The sequence below is a fragment of the Leucopleurus acutus genome, assembly GCF_964270905.1.
Source record: "Leucopleurus acutus genome assembly, chromosome: 2".
Classification (NCBI taxonomy): Eukaryota; Metazoa; Chordata; class Mammalia; order Artiodactyla; family Delphinidae; genus Leucopleurus; species Leucopleurus acutus.
Window position 1 is genome coordinate 84,212,450 of NC_139143.1, and position 18,379 is coordinate 84,230,828.

Sequence of the window (18,379 nt, forward strand, 5' to 3'; positions counted from 1 at the left end):
TAAGTGAGAAACATAAGAGAAGAAAAGGACCTACAAAAACAAACCCAAAACAATTAAGACAATGGTCACAGGAATATACATATCGATAATTACCTTAAACGTGAATGGATTAAATGCTCCAACCAAAAGACACAGGCTTGCTGAATGGATACAAAAACAAGACCCATATATATGCTGTCTACAAGAGACCCACGTCAGACGTAGGGACACAAACAGACTGAAAGTGACAGGATGGAAAAAGATATTCCATGCAAATGGAAATCAAAAGAAAGCTGGAGTAACAATATTCATATCAGATAAAATACACTTTAAAATAAAGAATGTTACAAGAGACAAGGACGGACACTACAATAATGATCAAGGAATCAATTCAAGAAGAAGATATAACAATTATAAATATATATGCACCCAACACAGGAGCACCTCAATACATACGGCAACTGCTAACAGCTCTAAAAGAGGAAATCGACAGTAACACAATAATAGTGGGGGACTTTAACACCTCATTTACACCAATGGACAGATCATCCAAAATGAAAATAAATAAGGAAACAGAAGCTTTAAATGACACAATAGACCAGACAGATTTAATTGATATTTTTAGGACAGTCCATCCAAAAACAGCAGATTATACTTTCTTCTCAAGTGTGCATGGAACATTCTCCAGGAGAGATCACATCTTGGGTCACAAATTAAGCCTCAGTAAGTTTATGAAAACTAAAATCATATCACGCATCTTTTTGACCACAATGCTATGAGATTAGAAATGAATTACAGGGAAAAAAAGTAAAAAACACAAACACATGAAGGCTAAACAATACGTTACTAAATAACCAAGAGATCACTGAAGAAATCAAAGAGAAAATCAAAAAATACCTAGAGACAAATGACAATTAAAACACAATGATCCAAAACCTATGGGATACAGCAAAAGCAGTTCTAAGAGGGAAGTTTATAGCTATACAAGCCTACATCAAGAAACAGGAAAAATCTCAAATAAACAATCTAACCTTACACCTAAAGGAACTAGAGAAAGAAGAAAAAACAAAACCCAAAGTAGCAGTAGGAAAGAAATCATAAAGATCAGAGCAAAAATAAATGAAATAGAAACAAATAAAACAATAACAAAGATCAATAAAACTAAAAGCTGATTCTTTAAGAAGATAAACAAAATTGATAAACCACTAGCCAGACTCATCAAGAAAAAGAGGGAGAGGACTCAAATCAATAAAATTAGAAATGAAAAAGGAGAAGTTACAAGAGACACCACAGAAATCCAGAACATCCTAAGAGACTACTACAAGCAACTCTACGCCAATAAAATGGACAACCTGGAAGAAATGGACAAATTCTTAGAAAGGTATAACCTTCCAAGACTAAACCAGGAAGAAATAGAAAATATGAACAGACCAATCACAAGTAATGAAATTGAAACTGTGATTAAAAATCTTCCAACAAACAAAAGTCCAGGACCAGACAGCTTTCCAGGTGAATTCTATTAAACATTTAGAGAAAAGCTAATACCCATCCTTCTCAAACTCTTCCAAAAAATTACAGAGGAAGGAACACCCCCAAACTCATTCTATGAGACCAATATCACCCTGATACCAAAACCAGACAAAGATACTACAAAAAAAGAAAATTACAGACCAATATCACTGATGAATATAGATGCAAAAATCCTCAACAAAATACTAGCAAAGAGAATCCAATAACACATTAAAAGGATCATACACCATGATCAAGTGGGATTTATCCCAGGGATGCAAGGATTCTTCAATATACACAAATCAATCAATGTGATACAGCATATTAACAAAGTGAAAAGTAAAAACCATATGATCATCTCAATAGATGCAGAAAAAGCTTTTGACAAAATTCAACACCCATTTATGATAAAAACTCTCCAGAAAGTGGGCATAGAGAGAACCTACCTCAACATAATAAAGGCCATATACGACAAACCACAGCAAACATCGTTGTCAATGGTGAAAAACTCAAAGCATTTCCTCTAAGATCAGGAAAAAGACAAGGATGTCCACTCTCACCACTACTATTCAATATAGTTTTGGAAGTCCTAGCCACAGCAATCAGAGAAGAAAAAGAAATAAAAGGAATACAAATTGGAGAAGAAGAAGTAAAACTGTCACTGTTTGCAGATGACATGATACTGTACATAGAGAATCCTAAAGATGCCACCAGAAAACTACTAGAGCTAATCAATTAATTTGGTAAAGTTGCAGGATACAAAATTAATACACAGAAATCTCTTGCATTCCTATACACTAATGATGAAAAATCCAAAAGAGAAATTTAGGAAACACTCCCATTTACCATTGCAACAAAAAGAATAAAATACCTAGGAATAAACCTACCAAGGGAGACAAAAGACCTGTACGCAGAGAACTATAAGACAGTGATGAAAGAAATTAAAGATGATACCAACAGATGAAGAGATATACCATGTTCTTGGACTGGAAGAATCAATATTGAGAAAATGACTATACTACCCAAAGCAATCTACAGATTCAATGCAATCCCTATCAAATTACCAATGGCATTTTTTACGGAACTAGAACAAAAAATCTTAAAATTTGTATGGAGACACAAAAGACTCCGAACAGCCAAAGCAGTCTTGAGGGAAAAAAACGGAGCTGGAGGAATTCAACTCCCTGACTTCAGACTATACTACAAAGCTACAGTAATCAAGACAATATGGTACTGGCACAAAAAACAGAAACACATATCAATGGAACAAGATAGAAAGCCCAGAGATAAACCCATGCACCTATGGTCAACTAATCTATGACAAAGGAGGCAAGGATATACAATGGAGAAAAGACAGTCTCTTCAATAAGTAGTGCTGGGAAAACTGGACAGGTACATGTAAAAGAATGAAATTAGAACACTCCCTAACACCATACATGAAAATAAACTCAAAATGGATGAGAGACCTAAACATAAGACCGGACACTATAAAACTCTTCGAGGAAAACATAGGAAGAACACTCTTTGACATAACTCACAGCAAGATCTTTTTTGATCCACCTCCTAGAGTAATGGAAATAAAAACAAAAATAAACAAATGGGACCTAATGAAACTTCAAAGCTTTTGCACAGCAAAGGAAACCATAGGGCTTCCCTGGTGGCGCAGTGGTTGAGAATCTGCCTGCCAATGCAGGGGACACGGGTTCCAGCCCTGGTCTGGGAAGACCCCACATGCCACGGAGCAACTAGGCCCGTGAGCCACAGTTACTGAGCCTGCGCATCTGGAGCCTGTGCTCCACAACAAGAGAGGCCTCGACAGTGAGAGGCCTGCGCACCGCCATGAAGAGTGGCCCCCACTTGCTGCAACTAGAGAAAGCCCTCGCACAGAAACGAAGACCCAACACAGCCATAAATAAATAAATAAAATAAAAAAAAAAAGGAAACCATTAACAAGACGAAAAGACAACCCTCAGAATGGGAGAAAATATTTGCAAATGAATCGACAAAGGATTAATCTCCAAAATATATAAACAGCTCATGCAGCTCAATATTAAAAAAACAAACAACCCAATCCAAAAATGGGCAGAAGACCTAAATAGACATTTCTCCAAAGAAGACATACAGATGGCCAAGAAGCACATGAAAAGCTCCTCAACATCACTAATTATTAGAGAAATGCAAATCCAAACTACAATGAGGTATTACCTCACACCAGTTAGAATGGGCATCATCAGAAAATCTACAAACAATAAATGCTGGAAAGGGTGTGGAGAAAAGGGAAACCTCTTGCACTGTTGGTGGGAATGTAAATTGATACAGCCACTATAGAGAACAGTATGGAGGTTCCTTAAAAAACTAAAAATAGAATTACCATATGACCCAGCAATCCCACTACTGGGCATATACCCATAGAAAACCATAATTCAAAAAGACACACGCGTCCCAATGTTCATTGCAGCACTGTTTAAAATAGCCAGGTCATGGAAGCAACCTAAATGCCCATTGACAGACGAATGGATAAAGAAGATGTGGTACATATATACAATGGAATATTACTCAGCTCTAAAAAGGAACGATATTGGGTCATTTGTTGAGACGTGGATGGATCTAGAGACTGTCATACAGAGTGAAGTAAGTCAGAAAGAAAAAACCAAATATCGTATATTAACGCATATATGTGGAACCTAGAAAAATGGTACAGATGAACAAGTCTGCAGGGCAGAAATTGAGACACAGATGTAGAGAACAAACGTATGGACATCAAGGGGGGAAAGCGGCGGGGGGGTGGGGGATGGGGATGGTGGTGTGATGAATTGGGCGATTGGGATTGACATGTATACAATGATGTGTATAAAATTGATGACTAATAAAAATCTGCTGTATAAAAAAATAAAAATTTAAAAATTTAAAAAAAAAGAATATGAAAAAGAGTATATATATATAGATATATGTATGTATAACTGTGTCACTTTGCTGTACAGCAGAAACTGGCACACCATTGTAAATCAACTACACTTCAATAATTCTTTTTTTTTTTTTTTTTGCGGTACGTGGGCCTCTCACTGTTGTGGCCTCTCCTGTTGTGGAGCACAGGCTCCGGACACACAGGCTCAGCTGTCATGGCTCACGGGCCCAGCCGCTCCACGGCATGTGGGATCTTCCCGGACCGGGGCACGAACCCATGTCCCCTGCATCAGCAGGGGGACTCTCAACCACTGCGCCACCAGGGAAGCCCCAATAAAATTTTTAAAATAAAAAATCTCCTAAGGGAAAATGAAACTAGACCCTTTTAAACCCAGCTCTTACCACAGGTTTAGTTTGGGTCAAGTTGTGTCCCTGACATAACTGCACATTTTAAAAAGGTGTCAGAACACAACTTACAAACTCCGAAAAAAAATAAAATAAAATAAGGGTGAAATAAAGCCTTTTTCAGATCAACAAAAGCTGAGAGAATTCATTGCCAGCAGATCTACACTACAAGAATATTAATGGAAATTCTTCAGGCAGAATCAATATGATACCAGATGGAAACTGCAGTTACACAAAGGAATGAAAGACACCAGGAATGGTAAATATGTGCTTGAATATAAAGAAACTCTTCTCATTTTCAATCTCTTTAATTATTTTTTTAATATTTATTTACTTAGGCTGTGCCAGGTCTTAGCTGCGGCACACGGGATCTTCGTTGTGGCGTGCTTAGTTGCCACATGCGGGATCTTTAGCTGCAGTATGCGAGCTTCTTAGTTACAGCATGCAGACTCTTAGTTGCCACACGTGGACTCTTAGTTGCAGCACGTGGACTCTTAGTTGCAGCACGTGGACTCTTAGTTGCAGCGTGCGGACTCTTAGTTGCGGCATGCAGACTCCTTGTTGTGGCATGCATGTGGGATCTAGTTCCCAGACCAGGGATCGAACCCAGGCCCCCTGCACTGGGAGTGGACTTCTTACCCAGTGGACCACCAGGGAAGTCCCCTCTTTAATTATTTAAAGCAAAGACAACAACAAAATATCATGGACTTTATAGTACATATAGAAGTAAAATGTACAACAACAGCACAAAGGATAGAAGGTGGAAATGAAATGTACTGCTATAAAATTCTTATACTAAATGAGAAGTAATATTGTATTATTTGAAGATAATACTTAAAAAGATGTATCCTGTAAATGTAGAACAACCACTAACAAAATAAAACAACAATTATATGGAGATAATATGGGATCATTAAAAATACTCTATTAATCGAAAAGAAGGCAAGAAAGGAGGAAAAAAGGAATAAAGAACACATGAGATACAGATAATAAAGAATATGGTAGATTTAAACCTAACTACATCAATAATTATACTGGGACTTCCCTGGTGGCGCAGTGGTTAAGAATCCGCCTACCAACGCAGGGGACACAGCTTCGAGCCCTGGTCCGGGAAGATCCCACATGCCGCGGAGCAACTAAGCCCGTGCGCCACAACTATTGAGCCTGCGCTCTAGAGCCCGCGAGCCACAACTACTGAACCCATGTGCCACAACTACTGAGCCTGCACTCTAGAGTCTGCGAGCCACAACTACTGAAGCCTGCGTGCCTAGAGCCTGTGCTCCGCAACAAGAGAAGCCACCACAATGAGAAACCCGTGCACCACAACGAAGAGTAGCCCCTGCTCACCACAACTAGAGAAAGCCCGCGCACAGCAAAGAAGACCCCATGCAGCCAAAAATAAATTAATTAATTTAAAAATAAATAAATAAAATAATTATACTAAGTATGCAGACTATACACTCCAAGTAAAAGACCAAGATTGCCAGATTGCACAAAAAAAGCAAGATACAACTATATGGTGTCTACAAGAAACCCATTTTAAGTATAATTATACAGATAGGTTAAAAGTAAAAGAATGGAAAAGATATCCAATGAAAACAATAACCAAAAGAAAGCTGAAGCGGCTATTAGTGGCTATATGTTAATATTTGAGAGAGATTTCAGAACAAAGAACAATGCAAGAGATGTTTAAGGTGTCAATTCATCAAGAAGACATAATGACTTCATTATACATAAAGAAAAAATGGATAGAACTGAAGATTCTGCTTCAGGTAAACTCTCTATAGACCAACCCTCCCAGTGAACAACTACAAGCTCTACAAAAAATACAAAAACCAATAACCTGAGGATCCTGAATGGTACACTAAAATTGTAAAGGGGAGTCAAAACATGAAGCAATTGACAGAGTTGGGGAGTTTCCTGCTTTTAGGGGATTTTGCCCTGAGAGGGGGCATCAGTCACAAATTAGCATAACTTAAGCAACTAAAACTCCAAGAAAAACTGTGACATCTTTCTGGCCAGAGGAAAGAGAGAAAGGTTCTGGGCAATCATGGATGCCACCAAAATGAGCAGAGAATCCCAAAAGAGACAGAACCAGAAAAGGGGATGCCTTAATTCTGTGAACGAACATCACATACATCTCAGGCTGATCCCTCCCTAAATGATATATACACAAGACAGACTCAAAAGTAGCACAGCAAAAGCTGAAAGAACTGAAATGAGACTTGAAGTGCAACTCACAGAAGCTGACACAGCTTACAGTTAACTGCCAAGTAAAACAAATACATCAATATTCCTCAGAGGAATATCACAGAATCCAGAGTCTACACAATGTAACATTCACAATACCCAGGATACAATCCAAAATTACTCACTGTACAAAGAACCAAGAAGATAGGACCCATTCCCAATGAAAAAGACACTAAAAAGAGAACATCAAAATGACATAAATATTAAAATGTTCAGACATACACTCAATGGAACAGAACAGTATACAGAAATAAAACCACACGTACATGTTCAACTGATCTTCAACAATAATGTCAAGGTATTTCAGTGCGGAAAGAATATTCTTTTCAACACAAGTTGCTAAAACTGGATACCCATATGGGGGAAAAAAATAACCTTGACCCTTATATCATACAATATACAACAATCAACTCAAAATGGATCACAGACCTAAACATAAGAATAAAACTATGATGCGGCCACTTTGGAAAACAGTTTGGCATTTCCTCAAAAGGTTAAACATAAGAGTTACCATATGACCCAGCAATTCTACTCCTAAGTATTTCTTTCCAAGAGAAATGAAAACAGGTATCCACACAAAAACTCGTACACACATGCTCATACCAGCAATATACACAAGAGGCAAAAAATATAAAGAACCCCAAATGTCCATCAATTGAAGAACAGATAAATTAAATGTGCTATATTCATACAATGGAGTGTCATTTGGCTGATACATGCTACAACATGGATAAACCTTGAAAATACATATGGCTTCACTTATATGAAACATCCAGAATAGGCAAATCTATAGAGATGGAAAGTAGAATAGTGGTTGCCTAGGACTAGAGGGGATAGGAGGTTTGGAGAATGATGGCTAAAGGGTATAGAGTTTCTTTTTTTTTTTTTAAATAAATTTATTTATTTATTTATGGCTATGTTGGGTCTTCGTTTCTGTGAGAGGGCTTTCTCCAGTTGCGGTGAGCGGGGGCCACTCTTCATGGCGGTCCGCGGGACTCTCACTGTCGCGGCCTCTCGTTGCGGAGCACAGGCTCCAGATGCACAGGCTCAGCACCTGTGGCTCACGGACCTAGTTGCTCCACGGCATGTGGGATTCTCCAAGACCAGGGCTCGAACCTGTGTCCCCTGCATTGGCAGGCAGATTCTCAACCACTGCGCCACCAGGGAAGCCCCTAGAGTTTCTTTTTGAGATGATGAAAATGTTCTAAAATTGTGGTGATAGTTGCACAATTCTGTGAGCATATTAAGAACCACTGAATTGTACACTTTAAATGGGTGAATTTATGGTATGTGAATCATACTTCGAAATAAAATTACAAAATCAGAAAGCTAAAACTATAAAACTTTTAGAAGAAAACATAAAAATTTGTGTTCTTGAGGTAGGCAGATTTCTTAGAACACAAAAAGCATTATTCATAAAAGAAAGAAATTGACAAACTATACTTCATCAGAGTTTAAAACTTGTTTTTTTGAAAGACACTGTTAAAAATAAAATAAAAAGGCAAGCCTCAGACTGGGAGAAATATTTTACAAAGCATTTATCTGATAAAAGACTTATATACAGTATACATAAATAACACTTAAAACAAAATAAGACAAACAGCCCTTTTTTTTTTTTCGGTACGCGGGCCTCTCACTGTTGTGGCCTCTCCCATTGCGGAGCACAGGATCCAGACACGCAGGCTCAGCGGCCATGGCTCACAGGCCCAGCCGCTCCGCGGCATGTGGGATCTTCCCGGACCAGGACACGAACCCATGTCCCCTGCATCGGCAGGCGGACTCTCAACCACTGCGCCACCAGGGAATTCCCAGCCCAATTTTTTAAATGGGTAAGAGCAGAACAGATACTTTAACAATGAAGATATAAGAAAAGCCATTAAGCACATGAAAATACACTCATCATGAGTCATTAGGCAAATGCAAAATTAAAATCAGAATGAAACACCATTATACTCACTAGAATGGCTAGAATTTAAAAAACTGAAAATACCAAGTATTCAAGAGGTTATGGAGCAACTGGAACTCTCCACTACAGATGAGAATACAAAAACAGTACAGCCTCTTTGGAAAACAGTTTGACAATTTCTCATTTGACCCTGCAATTCCACTTTTAGCTGTGTATGTACTCAAGAGAAATGAAAACATAAATCTACATAAAGACCTGTACATTAATGTTATTTCATGGCAGCTTCATTAATAATAGCCCCAAACTGGAAACAACACAAATGGGCAACAACAAGCGAACAGATAAATAAACTGTAGTAAATCCATCCAATGGAATACTATCAGTAATTAAAAAGGAATAAACTATTGATATATGCAACAACATGTATCAATCTTTTTTTTTTTTTTTCAGTACGCGGGCCTCTCACTGTTGTGGCCTCTCCCGTTGCGGAGCACAGGCTCCGGACATGCAGGCTCAGCGGCCATGGCGCACGGGCCCAGCCACTCTGCAGCATGTGGGATCTTCCCGGACCGGGGCACGAACCCGTGTCCCCTGCATCGGCAGGCGGACTCTCAACCACTGCACCACCAGGGAAGCCCTCATGTATCAATTTTAAAGGACTACACTAAGTGAACAAAGCTAGACATGAAAGACTACATATTGTATGCTTCCATTTATTTGACATTCTAAAAAAGGCAAAATACAGTAACAGAAAGGTGATCAGTGGTTGACAGAGGCAGTGGAAGGGAAAGAGGACTGACTACAAAGGGGCATGAGGGAACTTCCTGGGACAATGAAAATGTTCTATATCTTGATTGTGGTGATTATAAAACTATGTGCTTTAATTAAAACTCATGAAACTAGACATTTAACATGGGTGAATGTTAATGTTAGTAAATTATGCTCAATAAAGTTGATATTTTAAAAAAGGACAATTAGTAGTTTCATTCCCTTTCTAAGTCTACAGAGGTTCTCGAGGTCTCAGGTAATTCCCCAAAGGTCTCAATATCCAATCTGCTCCATTTTTAGGGCCCAATCTTGATTTCTACTTCTTACATGTCTTATGATTAAAAGTATAGCACCTCTACAAAGGATCATAAGAGACTACTACGAGAAACTATACATCCATAAAATGGACAACCTAGAAGAAATGGACATATTCTTAGAATGGTACAATCTCCCAAGACTGAAGTAGGAAGAAATAGAAAATATAAAGAGACCAATTACCAGTACTGAAATTGAATCAGTAATTTAAAAACTTCCAACAAACAAAAGTCCAAGACCAGATGGCTTCACAGGTGAATTCTACTAACATCTAGAGAAGAGTTAACACCTATCCTTCTGAAACTATTCTAAAAAATTGCAGAGGAACGAACACTTACTAACTCATTCTATGAGGCCACCATCACCCTGATACCAAAACCAAACAAAGATATCACAAAAAAGGAAAATTACAGGCCAGTATCACTGATAAACATAGATACAAAAATCCTCAACAAAATACTAGCAAACTGGGACTTTCCTGGTGGCAAAGTGGTTAAGGAACTGCCTGCCAACGCAGAGGACACGGGTTCGAGCCCTGGTGCGGGAAGATCCACATGCCTCAAAGCAACTAAGCCTGTGCACCACACCTACTGAGCCTGTGCTCTAGAGCCCGCGAGCCACAACTACTGAGCCTGCATGCCACAACTACTGAAGCCCACACGCCTGCAGCCCATGCTCCGCAACAAGAGAAGCCACTGCAATGAGAAGCCCGCACACCGCAATGAAGAGTAGCCCCCGCTCGCCACAACTAGAGAAAAGCCCTTGCGCAGCAACGAAGATCCAATGCAGCCAAAAATAAATAATAAATTAATTTTAAAAAAATACTAGCAAACCGACTCCAACAATACATTAAAAGGGTCATACACCATGACCAAGTGGGATTTATTCCAGGGATGCAAGTATTCTTCAACATCTGCAAATCAATGTGATACACCACACTAACAAACTGAAGAATAAAACCATATGATCATCTCAATAGATGCAGAAAAAGCTTTTGATAAAATTCAACATCCATTTATGATAAAATCTCTTCAGAAAGTGGACACAGAGGAAACATACTTTAACATAATAAAGGCCATATAGGGACTTCCCTGGTGGCGCAGTGGTTAAGAATCTGCCTGCCAATGCAGGAGACACGGGTTCTATCCCTGGTCCAGGAAGATCCCACATGCCGTGGAGCAACAAAGTCCATGCACCACAACTACTGAGCCTGCACTCTACAGCCCTCGAGCCACGACTACTGAGCCCACATGCCACAACTACTGAAGCCCATGGTCCCGTGCTCGGCAACAAGAAAGAAGAGAAGCCACCACGATGAGAAGCGCACACACCACAATGAACAGTAGCCCCCACTCACCGCAACTAGAGAAAAGCCTGCGCGCAGCAACGAAGCCCCAATGTAGCCCAAAATAAATAAATTAAATAAATAAATTTTAAAATAAAATAAATAAAGGTCATATATGACAAACCCACAGCTAACATCATACTCAATGATGAAAAGCTGAAAGCATTTCCTCTAAGATCAGGAACAAGACAAGGATGCCCACTCTCACCACTTTTATTCAACACAGTTTTGGAAGCCCTAGTCACAGCAATCAGAGACAAAAAGAAATAAAAGGAATCCAAATTGGAAAAGAAGAAACAGAACTGTCACTGTTTGCAAATGACATGATGCTACACATAGAAAATCCTAAAGATGCTACCAGAAAACTACTAGAGCTCATCAATGAATTCAGTAAAGTTGCTGGATACAAAATTAATATACAGAAATCTGTTGCATTTCTATACACTAAAAATAAAATATCAGAAAGAGAAATTAAGGAAACAATCCCATTTACCATCATATCAAAAAGAATAAAATACTTAGGAATAAACCTAGCTAAGGAGGCAAAAGATTTGTATTACAAAAACTATAAGACACTGATAACAGAAACTGAAGATTAACACAAACATGGAAAAATATACCATGTTCTTGGATTGGAATAATCAATATTGTTAAAATTACCATGACTACCCAAAGCAATATACAGATTCAACACAATCCCTATCAAATTACCAGTGGCATTTTTCACAAAACCAGAACAAAAAAATTTTTTATTTGTATGGAAACACAAAACACATTAAATAGCCAAAACAATCTTGAGAAAGAAGAATGGAGCTAGAGGAATCATGCTCCCTGGCTTCAGACTGTACTACAAAGCTACAGTAATCAAAACAGTGTAGTATTGGCACAAAAACAGACATATAGATCAATGGAACAGGATAGAAAGCGCAGGAAAAAACCCACACACTTATGATCAATTAATCTATGACAAATGAGGCAAAAATATACAATGGAGAAAAGGCAGTCTCTTCAATAAGTGGTGCTGGGGAAACTGGATAGCTACGTGTAAAAGAATGAATTAGAACATTCTCTAACACCAGATACAAAAATAAACTCAAAATGGATTAAAGACCTAAATGTAAGACCAGATACCATAAAACTCCTAGAGGAAAACATAGGCAGAACACTCTTTGACAAAACAAAATCACAGCAATAATTTTTGGATGCATCTTCTAGAGTAATGGAAGGAAAAACAAAAATAAACAAATGGGACCTAATTAAACGTAAAAGCTTTTGCACAGCAAAGGAAATCATAAACAAAATGAAAAGACAACCTACGGACTGGGAGAAAATATTTGCAAATGATGCTACCGATGAGGGATTAACTTCCAAAATATACAAACAGTTCATACAGCTTAATATCAAAAAAACCCCAAACAACCCAATCAAAAAATGGGCAGAAGACTTAAAAAGACATTTCTCCAAAGAAGACACAGAGGCACATGAAAAGATGCTCAACATTGCTAATTATGAGAGAAATGCAAATCAAAACTATAATGAGGTATGACCTCACACCAGTCAAAATGGCCACCATTAAAAAAAATCTACAAATAATAAATGCTGGAGAGGGTGTGGAGAAAAAGGAACCTTCCTACACTGTTGGTGGGAATGTAAACTGGTGCCACCGCTATGAAAAACAGTATGGAGGTTCCTTAAAAAATTAAAAATAGGGCTTCCTTGGTGGCGCAGTGGTTGAGAGTCCGCCTGCCGATGCAGGGGACACGGGTTCATGCCCCGGTTCGGGAAGATCCCACATGCCGCGGAGCGGCTGGGCCCGTGAGCCATGGCCGCTGAGCCTGCGTGTCCAGAGCCTGTGCTCCGCAACGGGAGAGGCCACAACAGTGAGAGGCCCGCGTACCGCAAAAAAAAAAAAAATAATAATTAAAAAAAAAAAATTAAAAATAGAGTTATCATATGACACAGCAATCCACTCGTGGGCATATATCGGGAGAAAAACTCTAATTTGAAAGGATACATGCACACCAATGTTCATAGAAGCACTATGTACAACAGCCAAGACATGGAAGCAACCTAAGTGTCATTGACAGATGAATGGATAAAGAAGACGTGCTACATATACAGAATGGAATATTACTCAGCCATAAAAAAGAATGAAATAATGCCATTTGCAGCAACGTGGATGGACCTATAGATTATCATACTAAGTGAAGTAAGTCAGACAGAAAAAGACAAATATTATATGATACCACTTATATGCAGAATCTAAAAAAAATGATACAAATGAATTTATTTACAAAACAGAAATAGACTCACAGACACAGAAAACAGACTTATGGTTAACAAAGGGGATAGTGGGGCACGAGGTTGGGGTGGGGGACATAAATCAGGAGTTTGGGATTAACATATATACACTACTACATATAGAATAGATAAATAACAAGGACCTACTTGGGAAACACAGGGAACTATCCTGTAATAATCTATAATGGAAAAGAATCTGAAAAAGAATAGATATATATGTGTATGTATAACTGAATCACTTTGCTGTACACCTGAAACTAACACAACATTGTAAATTAACTATACTTCAATTTAAAAAATGGTTAAAAAAAAGTATAGCACCTCTGAAACACAAAACTCTAAATTTTGTGTGTATGGTTCGGAGAATACATAGACCAGACTGACATAAAACCTACATGCTATCATCTCCAGCTAAATTACAGATGCAGTCAAACATTATTTGATCCTTCTGGAACTTTTCAGGCTTCCTTGCTTGCTTTTCTCATGTCCCCATTAAAAAGAATTTACCATAAATATCTAGTAGCTCATTCCTATACAGGGGACAAATCTCAGTTTCAGAGACTGCAACATTAAACAGCAGATCAGCTTTAAACACATGTAGTCTGTTTGCCAATACCTACAGAATGCACTGCATTTTCCACAAAGATTAATGAATTTCTCATTATACCATCACTCCCAAAATAATCAAAGGCAAATAAAGAATACTGCAACCAAGGGAAAAATTAAGCAGATTGGGCTATCAGTTGTAATTAGGTTTTAAAGAACAAACAAAGGCATTTGGGAAAGGGGCTGGCACACATCATCCAGAATTCAAGATGGGCTTTCCTGCATATCTACAACAGCAAGAAACTGGAAATGTATAAAATAGCCCATGTGAATTGCATGCAGAATATAATGAGGACCTTGGAGAAAACCAGAATTAATCATTCACACAGATATCTCCAAAGAAAATGAAAAAGAACAAGGATGAAGTGGGGTATAGGGCACTTGTAGGTTCTGACATGGACAAACTCTGTATTACCCAAATGTTTTGGAAGACACACCACACTTTAAAGTTAATCTTGCTCTATAACTCTACAGAGTCAACAGTGAGAGACTGCTATTAGCAAAGAGATATGACAACCAATAAAAGAACAAACAAAATAAACTCACACATGATTGCAAAAGGCCCAAATCCAAACTTAAAACTGTCTAGAATAAAATGGTTATACTTAAGCAGAAATATGCCTCTTCTTCCATTACTGTAGTTCACTCCCTGCAATAAATCAGGGCCAGTGTCTTTTATTTATGTGTAAACCCATATTCCTGGTAGGCAAACTAACCTAGGTGGCAGTCATTTATCCTAGTGCTCTAATATATATCATAAATGATAAGATTGGGAGAAACAAAAGCTAGGTGTTTGAGGATGGAGTTGGGCTGACACTCACCACAAACTTCTCACCATTCTGCTCCACATGTTTGTATGTGGGGACCGATATGGGCACTGCTTGCTTTTCTGTGTAATCATAAAATGACTGTCCCAACGAGTCGTCACTGGGATCTAGGTTATCTGCCTCATGAGGAGGTACAGATAACACTGTCAAGATCAATTCCTTCTCGCCTGCTCGGATCAGGTCCACCACCTGCTTGTGTGTCGCCCCCTCAACATTCACGCCGTTCCTAAGGGGAAAAAGGGAAAAAGACAATCCCATAAACCAGAAGGGTCCAAACACCTTATAGCTCCACCCTCCTGCCCCCACTCCAGTGTCATGAAGTATGAACCACAAAATAAAAAGATCAGTTTGGTTCCAGAAAAGCTGTTTATGTTTTTACAAATCATAATGTGAAAAAGTGTGTGTGAACTTATGGCAGGGGGAAAAAATGGCAACAGGTGAAAGGACCTACCCTTCCTCTATGCTAAAACCTCACACACAGCCCCAGGAAAACACAAGGGAAGGAGGGTGAAGCTGATGAGGGAACAAAGCTTTTAAAGCCAATCTCCTCATCCTAACTAAGCACGTATACAATACAATAAAGTGGCTTTTAACAATCCTGCCATTTGAACTGTTCTTTTTAAGTTTCTTAGAATTCGGAATTCTGTCAAAAGAAATTTTTCACAAAATATGCTCCCTTAATTTGTAAAGACCCAAAAAGTATGACTTAAGATAGTTCTTTTACATTTGTATCTGATTTCTCCCCATATCTTAAAATCGGTCAACTTAATTTTCCTTTATACCAAGTTTCATCACCTTGGGAATTAAATGATATGTATCTTCATACACACTAGTTTCCTCTATCACTCAGTTTTTAAAAAGGCAAGGAGATAAACTCTCTAAAATTTTATTATCTGACCCAACTTCCTTTGTTCTCCCAATCACTTCAATTAGTATCTACTTTTTTTCTGTTCTGTGCTATCTCACTTAAAGCCCTGTGTAATCAGTTCAAACTAAAAAATGTATCGCTAAGTTTACATAGTAAATCAACCTACACATTCTCCTTCCTGTTCCACTGTGTATAAAAAGGCTGAAACTAGGAAAAGTACAAGGTTTGGAAGAACAATAATTTTGTCAAGAAAGATGCTGAGTCTCACAAAACTCACTCAGCAAACTGAACTACCTTCCCAGAATGCTGACCCCGCCCATTATCTCAGCAAAAACCACTAGGCAGCTAGCTGACCTGGAGGTTCCCCCCACGGCTATCTCAAGAGGGTTAGGAAATACACACCTGGCCTTTAGTCAATTTCATAAAAGCTTATCTACCCTTTAAACTCTTTCACTCTTGTTCCAAACCATTAGGGTTTTTCCTTCCTGCAAATGATGCTAGGTTTAGTAACAAGCCTTCCACAAACTTTTCAATCACTGGAATTGTCTGTCAGAGTATGGTATCTGAAACATCCATTTATATAAACAGAACAGGCAGGAGATCATCCAGCTAAGCCTCCTTCCTTATTCTAGGTTTAACAATCTAGCCAGTAAATTCAGTGCTCTTGACATTTCACAACCTAAAATCTAACTTAAATACACACACACACACACACACACACACACACACACACACACACACACACACACTAGAGCAATTTTACAACTGGCTAGCTATAGAAGAAAATAAAGAGCTCCCTCCACTGATGGAAATTTGAGCTTTTAAAATTCAGATCAGGTCAGACCAGTGGCCAGAAAAAGTGGTCAGTTCTTTGATCATAGAGCAGGATGGTAAAATAGAAGAAAATGGGCTTTGGAGCTAGATCTACATGGGTTCAAATCCTGGCCCTGCCAGAACTGGTCTTAAGTCATTTAACCTTTCTTAGCATTGCTTTCCACATCTATAAAAGAGAGACAATAATAAGTCCCTAACAGAGTCGTTGTGAAGATTAATGTAATAAAACATGTAACTTGCCAAGATCAATGCCTAAACACTCATACCAGAAAGTATATTAAGGAAAGAAGTACTATGTATCTATGGGTTATAAAGAGATTTTGGTTAAAGAATAAATGTAAACCTAAAGTTGGGGATTGGTAAAGCATTTCATCTGAATCTTTGACCTAATTACTAGTTCTGCGAAAATATTTTGATGGTAGAAGAAATAAAATGGAAAAAGCAAAAGTTAAAAATCAACAGAGAGAATCTGATCTATCCCTAGGAATCTTAACTCACGAATATCCTTGTTAATTTTTTTTTTTTAACAAAGTGAGGAAAACTAATACTGTAGAGACTGAAGTAAATATCTTGGATACTAAAACATGATTTTTATGTTAGTATAATCAATTTTATGAGATCAGCATTTGTGAAAAAAGTTTAAGAACTGATGCTCAAATCTTATTTTTCAGCTCCCTAATTTTTCCTAATTTTAAAGGATTTTTAATCTGGACTACTCTGTCGATAGGCTTGGGGGCGGGCGGCGGTCAGTGAACCCCTACAGAATTTGTATGCAAAATTATATTTGTCTACATATATGCATTGTTTTCTGGGAAGAGGGCCCACAGCTTTCATCAGCTTCAAAAAAGGAGTATGTAATCTCCAGAAAGGTTAAAAACTATTGTTTTCAATGCATACCTCCACCCATTCAGTTTTCAAGTTAGAATACACTGTTCCCTGGGTCACTCGTAGAAATAAGCCCTGAAAATTGGCAAACTTAAGTGAGGCTTACTCCAAAAGCAGGCAGGGAGCAAGGAAGCTTGCTTAGGTTTCACTTCTTTAATAGTAAGACCAAGCTTCAAATTGGCTATCATCCCAAAATTCCTCTTAAAAAAACCCGAAACAACAACAAAAACAAAAAAACAGGAAAGAACTACCAGTGTCATATTCTAAACACACTTGCTAATACTTATCTGGTTCAACTATAGAAGGAATTCTATACATTCCACAATTTAATACAAGCTGGAAATTCCTTAATTCTTCAGAGAATGAAATAGGTCAGTAAAAACCCCAGGATGCCTGATTTCAAAAAGGGCCCTCCCTCCTCAAGAATTAAGAGCCCTTCATAGTCATAAAAATGTTTATATGATATCCCCTTTTCCACAAGAATGCTACTATACCAGACTCATATTAGGTGTGGCCCAATTTGGCCGATTCTGAAGACAAAAATGAATGTAAACTATAAATTCTGCAGAAAGGGAACTTTCAGCACTAAAGACTTCTGGTTCAAAGAATGGGTTTTGGAGTCAGAGAGACTTCCCTCTGAATACCAGTTGTGCCATTTAAGAGATGAGACATTTGGC

General features: G+C 38.2%; 1 protein-coding gene across 2 annotated transcripts in view; it reads right to left on the minus strand.

Annotated features, from left to right (window-relative positions):
* The window catches only part of SNX27 (sorting nexin 27), a gene marked incomplete at its 5' end in the record, with an annotated part of 85,446 nt that overhangs the window by 46,576 nt on the left and 20,491 nt on the right, over window positions 1–18,379 (minus strand). For both annotated transcript variants that reach the window (XM_082832374.1, XM_082832373.1), the window contains one exon: window positions 15,110–15,341. In XM_082832374.1, coding sequence (XP_082688500.1) covers window positions 15,110–15,341 — 232 coding nt within the window. The remainder of the gene's footprint in view (window positions 1–15,109; window positions 15,342–18,379) is intronic.